Source organism: Rhinoraja longicauda, chromosome 1 (genome assembly GCF_053455715.1).
Source record: "Rhinoraja longicauda isolate Sanriku21f chromosome 1, sRhiLon1.1, whole genome shotgun sequence".
Classification (NCBI taxonomy): domain Eukaryota; kingdom Metazoa; phylum Chordata; class Chondrichthyes; order Rajiformes; family Arhynchobatidae; genus Rhinoraja; species Rhinoraja longicauda.
This window is the reverse complement of record NC_135953.1, coordinates 22066631-22076689: the sequence shown is the minus strand read 5'-3', so window position 1 is coordinate 22076689 and position 10059 is coordinate 22066631. Positions and strand designations below refer to the sequence as shown.

Here is a 10059-nt window from a genome sequence, read left to right as displayed (position 1 = left end):
CTGCATGTGATGCATATCCCTCCATACGCTGCATATCCTTGTGCCTATCCAAAAGCCTTGGAAAGACTACTATCATATCTGCTTTCACCACTATTCTGGGCACCCACTACTCTGTGTAACCCAATGGTATGTACATTGATTTCTCCATGACTATAGATAAACAAAATACAATGAATATTGTCTCCATTCCTTCCCCCTACTACTACCAACCTAGTTTGCAGATTCTCCCACAAATGGAAATTGTCTTACTGCATTTATCTCGCTTTCCCAGTCATCAGTTTTACACCTTTCACCTATCATTCTTCTAAAGCATTTAACACAAATCAATTTTCTTCAACTTTTCTTCACATGTGAACCAACTCAGCCCAAGTAATTTGACACTGAGCTAAAGGGACAGATTATTAATACCTCTTGTGTGTACACTCTGTGGTCACATTTCTGATTACCAAGTTACTTAAAAACACCACATTTTATCAAATCCACATTTCTGTACATGTTTTATTAAATATAAAAACCAAACAGTCATTACAACAGTTACTACTTACACCACACTGAGTTAGATAAAAGGAATAGCAAAAAGGATTATTTAAACATTCTGAAAGGATATTCTAAACATGTGGACCAAGAATATGATTTGAACATTTGATTTGTTTTTTTAATATGACCAATATACACTGCTCACCTTTAACTGGATGTGAACCCCTGCAGTCCTTGTGATAAAGATATGTAACTTAGTAACATTGGCATTTCCTTGCCTCACCTGCTCACATTTCAGCAAACCCTTTTCAACCAGCAAAATTTAAAAGGATAACGGCCCTGCCATTTTTTGGCCTAATGGTGTACTAAAGCTATGAGTGGTTACCATAACTTACTATATAAAAAAAAGAACTGATAACCACAGATGTTTCATGTTTTCAAAAATAATGTTGGACTCAAACTTTCAAGGCAACAAAATATTTCTCTGTACAATTCTCTGATGATTTACAGACGGAACTATATTTTTACAATGAGCTTTTAAAAATTCAAACATTTAAGAGAGTAATTTAAATTTTAATAATTATGGTCAAGTTTTAGTACAATGACATCAAACAAAATCTTCAACCTTGTAAGACACAACTTAGTTTTGGTATGTCATGTATCAATAGTAGTTGGTGAATGAATCAAATGAATCAACAAACCTTAATTCAAGATAAATCCAAACTATGTTAAGTTTTCTCAAATCAGCTTCTGGTCGCCTATTGTCGTCATGACATAAGAATGTTGGCTCGTTGGCTGCTCTTCAGTAAAAACTTGTTTTTTTTAAAGTGATTCTTTTGCAGTTGGATGTGTCTTTGTATTTTATAAAATCCTTCACAGTGAAGACTGTATCAACACACTCTTAAGTCACCGAGCTGTACTTGTGGGAATTGTTCTTTTCTGACGTCTGAAATGCAACTTTAGATCTCAGTTTTAGTTCTCATTGATGGACCATTCAGAAAGTGCTACCCTTTGGACTTTGCAGCATGGTAGAGCCTTGTAAACATTCAATGAAACATTGAAAGAGAACAGTTTACTTTGAAAGTGCAGTAGAATGTGCTCATAACATGCCCAGCTTTAGTATGAAAGGGACAATGGACAAGTGCAGGTAATTGTTCCTTGCATCCTTCAGTTCATATGGACTCATATTCATGCTGCCAGGCAGTGTATTTATGACCAAGACCTTTAGCGGATGGCTTGGTGTGAATTATCACATCGAGAACATCGTTTGTGGAGATTGTTTCCAGATGAAAAATGGGCAGACTGGCTTTTCCTTAATGTAAAAGAAATGACAAATTTTAATACATACCAGACGGGCATGGACCCATTGGGTCCAAATCGCTCCTGTGGGCCCGCAACACTCTGTGCAAACCCCCCCCCCCCCCCCACCCTCACCCACTCCATCCCCCTCAACCCCCCTTATCCCCCTCCCCCCCACTCACCCACTATATCCCCCCTCAACCCCCCCCTCGTTTTGGCTGTATTTCCAGATCAACAGACACAAACATACAGCACAAATATACGGCCTCGTGAGTTTGATATATATATATATATATATAGATAGATAGATTTTTGTTGGAATATAGTGATATAACAGATAAATCATAACTGCTTTCCTACCCATGTAAAATAGCTCTCAAATACACTAACAAGACCTCCATTTACCATTATTATTAGGATATAATGAAACATAAATCCAATGAAAATGGGAGCATCCCATAGGGTGTAAACATACAAATTATGAGCTGGAAGTTAAGCACCCATCTTATTGCAGTGGCCAACAAAGAAGTTCCAGAGTCAAACTTGTATCAAATTGGTTTGACCAAGACAGAGCCAACACCAGGAATTCCCAAATACCCATTACACCCTAATCCCAATCTCCAATTCAACGCAAGACCTGAGGACCGATTTTCTTACCAAGTTAGCCTAATGAGTATCAGACATAGAGTCATACAGACGGGAAACGGGCCCTTCTGGCCAACTCGTCAATGCCGACCAAGATGCCCTGTTACGCTGGTTTTTGCCCATATTTGGCCCATATCCTTCTAAACCTTTCCCATCCATGTACCTGCCCATTTATTCACAAAATGCTGGAGAGAAGGAACAGGTGACGTTTCGGGTCGAGACCCTTCTTCGTGTCTTTTAAATACTGCTATAGTATCTGCACCACTACTGTTCTGGCAGCTCATTCCATATACCCACCACCCTCTGAGTAAAGAAGTTGCCCCTCAGGTTGGTAATAAACGTACAAAACACCTTACCTCTGGTTCTGGATTCCCTAGCCTGGGTAAAAGATTCTGCATTCACCCTGTGGAATTCTCTGCCTCAGAAGGCAGTGGAGGCCAGTTCGTTGGATGCTTTCAAGAGAGAGCTGGATAGAGCTCTTAAGGATAGCGGAGTGAGGGGGTATGGGGAGAAGGCAGGAACGGGGTACTGATTGAGAGTGATCAGCCATGATCGCATTGACTGGCTCGAAGGGCTGAATGGCCTCCTCCTGCACCTATTGTCTATTATCCCCCTCCCTTTTAAGTTCATTACAGCCTTATCTAGCATTATAATTAAATAACAAACAACTACACTCATTTGTTCTGAAGTGTTCATCAAGAGAAAATAATGATAATCCTTAGATCATTATAGTTAATTGTAAACTACAGAAATAAGCGTTATGCGCACATATTTAAATTATATTTTTCCTGATGAGTGTGCACAGCTGAAATGTTCTGAACATTTACCTCAACATACCTGTTTGATGATTTTCTAATGTATCAAAGATTTTTCTTACAGGTCGCATGGCTGACTCTTTACAAACTAACTTGAGATCAGAACCAGAATAGCCTTCAGTTTTCTGTTGGAGGAAGTAATGAATTATGAAAGCATTATTCCAAAAATGTGGCTGAATGTTTGTTAAATCCAAACTCTGGGCTAGAATATTATACAAAGGAAATATTAACTGTTGGAGCATTTTGACATAATCCTATACCTTACCAATAGGGCAGTTTAGACTAAAAAAGGTTGATTGTAAATAAAATAATAAAAATGGAAATGGGATAAAAAGTAATGAAAGTAATATGCCACAGTTTGCTCAATCCTCTGGACTAGAATCATATAATTAAACAGCAAAGAAAAGGCATTTCAGCCCAACTAACGTGACCAAGTCATCTTACTGAGCTCATCCCATTTGCCTACATTTAGCCCATTGAACCTTTTCTATCCATGTACCTATTTAAATGTCTTTTAAATGTAGCAACTGCACCCTCTTCTACCACTTACTCCGGCAGCTTGTTTAATATACGCACCATTCTATATTAAAAAAACACCCTCTAGTCCCCTCTAAATCCTTACCCTTAAACCTATGCTCAAACATACCAATTCAACCACCCCATGGGTTTTCTTAACCAACTCAGCCACTTGCATAAGAAGCATAGATTTGATGGGGGCTCAGGACTTTCTTCGGCCTGCTCGGCTCGACCCTGGGACTTTCCATCGCCCGGTGGGGGCTTCAAGGGGTTGGGAGCCTCGATCGCCTCGTGGCGCCACGGGAGAAGAACGAGGAGGAGATAAGACTTTGCCTTCCATCACAGTGAGGGTATGCCTAGAGCAATCACTGTGATGGCTGTTTTGTGTAAAAAATTGTATCTGTGTGTCTTGTGTTCTTTAATGTCTACTGCTGGACCCTGACGTGAGAGGACGCTGGCGTTGATTATTCGCCGCTTTTCCGTCAGGATAGTTTGTCTGTTTGTCTGTTTGTTTCTATGTTAATTGTATTTGTAAAGCGCTTTGTGCATGTGTTAAGGCGCTATATAAAATAAATATATTATTATTATTATTATTATTTCCGGCTTTGTCCTGCCTCTGCCTCTCTTCCAGCTTTCTGCCCCCCAACACAATCAGTCCAAAGAAGGGTCTCGACCCGAAACACCACCGATCCATGCTTCCACCATTTGCGATCCCCAGCTCCAATCTTGCTGTCATTTTACAAGGGGCTCCTTCTGACCAAGTCCCCTCAGATATGGTTGGCTGCCACTAATGAATCTGTCAAGTTTTAAACAGATCATGGAGAGGCCATTTACTTGACAACATGCCAAAGTTCTTTGAGTTTGTTATCCTCCATCAGTTTTGACACTGTTCCTGCTGCTTGTGTGGGAAAGAACTGCAGATGCTGGTTTAATTGAAGATAGACACAAAATGCTGGAGTAACTCAGCGGGACAGGCAGCATCTCCGGAGAGAAGGAATGGGTGACGCTTCGGGTTGAGACCCTCAGACTCTTACTGCTGCTGTTCCTGCCACTACAAATATCAGCTTGTCTCAGTCGGCACTGTACTTATCATGAAGGTAAAAGGTTGTGGGTTCTAGTCCTATAACAGATAAAGCACAAAATCTAAAATGGTGCTTCAGCAAAGAACTGGTAAGGCAGTCAAAGGAACCACCATCCTGATGACACACCTGCTCTCTCACTTGGATAATAAATATCCCATGGCATATTTTGAAGAACATTCTGGAAGTTAAACCTGGCATGCTGGCTAATGTTCATTATCAACCAGCATTCATAAAGAGATCATCTAGTTATTGTCACTTTACACTTTGCGAGTTTGCTATGCATAGATTTGCACGTGTGATTCTAACAGCAAACACACTTATAAAGTACATAGTGGGCTGTAAAGTACTTTGGGATAACACGGGGCTTTGAAATGCAATTTCAGTTTTCATTTCTAATTTCCAATATCCATTGTGTCTTGTGTTTGTTAATATCATCCATTGTCTGCCTCCTTTCTGTCCTCAGCTTTCTTTGTCCATTTTTGTTTAAGGTATCTTCCCAGTTGCCAACATATTCTAGACTTTGAGTTTTTAATTTTTATTGTGCCTTGTTTTAGTATTTTGTCTGGTCTCCTTTTACGTTATCTTATAGTTTTATTTTGTGCTTGGCATTGTTCTAAATTAAATAGTTTCCTAGATTACCATCATTGTCAAGCAATTGCAATTCAAAACAACAAGAAGAGACCATAAACCAGGGGTAATTTTCAAACCTTTGTACCAAAGACTGCACTGGTATAAATTGCTTCACCTCTTTGTCCCACCTCTTCTCATACTGTATATCAGGATCTTGACAATTTAACCAATCAACTAAAAAATTCACATTGTCTTGCATCTGCAACCAACACAATAATCGTAATACACACAGTTAATTATGTTTATGTCGATCCAGTACTCACTTGTCCTATTACACTATAATCCAGTTCAGTCCGAAGCTCTGCACCACCACTGTTACTTACAGGAGGCAGCCAGTGCAAAATCATTGCCTGCCGTGCTTCTTTGGAAGGAAGATCTACTAAAATTCGTTTCTCCAATCGCCGTAACATTGCGTGGTCCAATTCCCTAAAAAGTGGATAAGTATCTACTTATTGTAACAATTTGTACATAAGATATTCAGAAGTGTCACGTCGCAAGTTGTCAGTGAGTCTATTACTTGGAACGTTTTAAAGATCCCTTCAACCTCCTGCCACAACTTTAGCAGATAACCCAGTAGAAATTGTGTGTGGCAATTCAGATCTTACAGAATCTAAAATTTGCATGCTTCAAAGTTTCCTTTTGATAACTTAGTCCTCTCCCATTAGTGTGAATGAATCGGTATTCATTAAAACTGTATTCCAGGCCAATAAATTATCAACGCTTACTTTGCAGGCTGATGAATATGGGAATGAAAGAAGTTGGGCCAATTGTAACCACATAGAGCTACATTTCCAAAGCTTTTTGACATGAGGGAGTGGAAATTTTGCAAAGAACATCTATAGCAACTCTTCATTTTTTCTTAACCCCAGCAATGATTACCAAAATCAACACAAGCCAACGAAGATTTTCCTGATCATCATTGTTTAATGTTACATCAGGCAGTGTATTTATCAAATACTAGACCAAGTGAACCCGTTGGGCCCAAACCTCTCCTGCATTGGTGCAGCACCCTCTCCTCCCCATTCCCCCTCCCCTCGCCTTCCCCTCAACTCCCCTTATTTTCCCTCCCTAGGAGATAGATTTAAACTTTAAAATGTGAATAACTTAAAAAATATAACACAGATTTAAATGAAACTTCTTTTATTAGCACCAAAGGTACGACGGTGTGTAAGGTGGGCCTAAAATTGTCGCGCTATCGTGTACCGTTTTGGCTGTAGTTCAGGAACAAACAAGAGTTTTAGTATATAGATATCGCATGTTGAAATTTCCACAGTTGAACCAGCAATATTTCAACAGTGATTTTTTAGATACAGCAACTGCATTTTATAAAGTCAAAAATACATTACTGTTGATTTCTCATAAATACACCACGGTTTGCATTGACTATAACATCTTCAAAGTGTCACGAGTCAAGAGACTCTTCACAAAGTGTACTACAGAGCAGCCTGGTAGAATGACCCAATTAAAAAGGTTTAGGAAAGTTTTAAAATTTGGGTCTGAAGGGCACTCTATATCCATCCCGGAAAGCTTCCTCCACTTTTAATAATCCATGTTTTTATCACATACCTGTTAATTTCCTCTTGTTATTTCTCAAAGCTTTGGCACAACCAATTGACTAACCTGCAATTTCCAGGTTTAGCTCTACCTATTTCTAAAAAGACGTAAAACCTCTGGAACCACCTTTAAATAAGTAATACTGGATGCATCCTATCTAGCCGAGGGCCATACAATTTAAGTACCTCTATCCTTTCTAGTACCTGCCTTCCATCCCATTCAATATCCTTGCCACTTCCTGTTTTTTCACTGCTTTGGTAAAGTACACTTCTGCAGTAAACACTAATGCAAACCAGTTGCTTGTAACCTTAGCCACGCCTTCTGCTTTCACCAATAGGTTTCCTAAGTGCATCCTTATCACCCTCACTCTTCATCTACTTGACCATTGAGTAATGGAAATTTGCCATCAGAGAATTCACAAATTACTACCCATAAGTAGGAGATATAAAATAAAATGCACTGTCATTAAATTCAAGTGAAAAAAGTAAATAAATAAACACTATTTAGGCATGCAACTGTCAGGCAACTGAATTGTCCTGAACTAGAGAGCGGGCTTGACCTCTCATCTACCTCAGTGGAAACCTTCAAACTATCTTTAATCTGATTTTATTGGACGTTATCTTGCAATACACATGATACCCTTTATCCTGTATCTGTACAGCTTCAGGCACAGCTCAGCAAACTGCTATCTACAGAAGTTCTCTGATGACTCTGCCATCGTTGGCCTCATCACAAGCGACGATGACAGAGCGTACAGAGAGCAGATCAAGGAGTTTGTGGACTGGTGCCAATGGAACTGCCTCCAGATCAAGGCGGGGAAAACCAGGGAGATGGTGGTAGATTTCCGCAGGCGCAGCCATGTCCCCCCGACACCGGTGAACATCCATGGAATGGACATCAGGAGGGTGGACTCTTAAAAGTACCTGGGTGTTTACCTTAACAATAAACTTGACTGGACCGAAAATATCAATGCACTGTACAAAAAGGGCCAGAGCAGCCTTTATCTGCTGAGGAGACTCCGGTCCTTTGGAGTGCAGGGGGCACTCCTAAGCACCTTCTACAACACTGTGGTGGCATCAGCCATTTTCTATGGAGTGGTCTGCTGGAGCAGCAGCATCTCAGCAGCAGAGGGAAAGAGACTTGACAAGCTGATCAGGAAGGCCATCTCTGTCCTGGGTTGCCCCCTCGACTCAGTACAGGTGGTGGGAGAGAGGATGATGATGGCAAAGATAACATCGCTGCTGGACAACAACTCCCACCCCATGCAGGACACTGTTACTGCACTGAGTAACTCCTTCAGTGACAAACTCCTTCACCCCAAGTGTATGAAGGAGAGATATAGGAGGTCCTTCCTTCCCGCTGCTGTGAGACTGCACAACCAGCGCTACTCCCAGCAGACTAGTCAACAGACCAGTCAACAGTAACAGTAAAGGAAAAACACAGTAAATGATGACAATTATCCTTATCTTTATTTTTATTTATAATGAATGTCTCTTGCTATCCACTTTGCTGCAAATTTCCCCGGTGTGGGACAAATAAAGGAATATATTATTATTACACCATGGACTGCTCGATTGGAATAGTGTACAGTCCATTCTCTGACGGAACTAAACTAACAAAACTGAGGGTGATTACAAATGCAGCAACTTGCATCCATTGATCTAATATGCTGATGGCATCACTGAATAAAAGCTCATAAACAAAACAATAGAGGTAAATTAAGAATGAGCCAGAATGAGTGCTGGGATAAAAGAATGAATGAATTTCTTACCAGGGCATGTTAGATGCTGCCAGAACAAAGACAAGATCATCAGAACGAGCCAGGCCATCCATTTGGACCAGGAGTTCGGTCTTCATCCGCCGACTTCCTTCATGTTCGCCACTGTAAGAAAAGACTGAAATTATATCCTCGAAGAACATTCGTTCATTATTTTCTAGTTCTCTTATTTTATTCTTCTCTCTTCTTTAATACTACTGGCTGAAGACCGTTGCTAATATTATTTCTCTCCGATATCGCTGTTTTAAGACATTACTATTCTATTTCCTCCCATAAGGATGGTTTGTAAAATTAGAAATAAAGTAAACCCTCGCTATAAACGACCATAGGGGGTGGGGAAATAGGATGTGGTGTTCATCATAACTGCCTAAGGGGGTTAATATGCACAGTACTATTAGAAAAACAGCCAATAAGCATATGCTGCACAATAAACAGCAAGGTACACAAAATACACAATACCTTAGGGCAGCACATTGGTGCCACGGTAGGGTTGCTGCCTTACCGCGCCCTAGACTAGAGTTCGATCCTGATCTCAGGTGCTATTTTTACGGATTATGCGCATTCCCCCTGTGACTACGTGGGTTTCCTACGGGTGCTCCGGTTTCCTCCCACATTGTAAAAATGTTCAGGTATGTAGTTTAATTGGCTTCTGTGAATTCCTAGTCTGCAGGTGACCCGAAGGACTTGTTTCTACACTGCATCTCTAAATTAAACTGAACACAAAACACTATTCCAATGTGTTTCACAAAACACTATTCCAATGTGTAATTCTCCAAAGTATTCAAATTGCTTCTAAGTACAGTAGAAGAAACAGAGCAACAATGTACACTATCTCTAAAACTAAACTAAACTAAGAATCGCTCCATCCACCCAGTGGTCATTCCGTGAAACAATGAACTCTGTCTACAATAGATTCGGGCGGTTATAACCAAAATCCGTTATAAAGAGTCCGTAATACAGAGGGTTTACTGGAAGTGAAATTAAAAATAAAATTGAGCTTGGTTTTTGATGCAAAATATTTTTTCTTTTGTAACATGAAAATATTTTTTCCTTTTGTAACATGTAAAGTAACAGATTGAAAGATATGCCGGTAGGAGAAAAGAGTGTCTGAGACCCACTTTATCTAGGAGGGTCCGGTTTCATGATACAGTTGGTGAAACATGCAAATGAAAATTTAACAGTCAATTTTATAAATAAGTGATAATCAGTGTAGTTCAAATGGTTAAAAATAAACTGCTGAACTCAGCAGCTCAAGTACAACTAT

At 39.9% G+C, this 10059-nt stretch overlaps 1 protein-coding gene across 3 annotated transcripts in view; it reads right to left on the bottom strand.

Moving 5' to 3' along the window:
* Positions 1-552: 552 nt before the first annotated feature.
* The window catches only part of katnal2 (katanin p60 subunit A-like 2), a 53932-nt gene continuing 44425 nt past the window's right edge, over positions 553-10059 (bottom strand). For all 3 annotated transcript variants that reach the window (XM_078418399.1, XM_078418478.1, XM_078418324.1), the window contains 4 exons: positions 8790-8900; positions 5728-5890; positions 3259-3361; positions 553-1789 (listed from right to left, as the gene is read on the bottom strand). In XM_078418399.1, coding sequence (XP_078274525.1) covers positions 1650-1789; positions 3259-3361; positions 5728-5890; positions 8790-8900 — 517 coding nt within the window. In that variant the 3' untranslated portion in view covers positions 553-1649. The remainder of the gene's footprint in view (positions 1790-3258; positions 3362-5727; positions 5891-8789; positions 8901-10059) is intronic.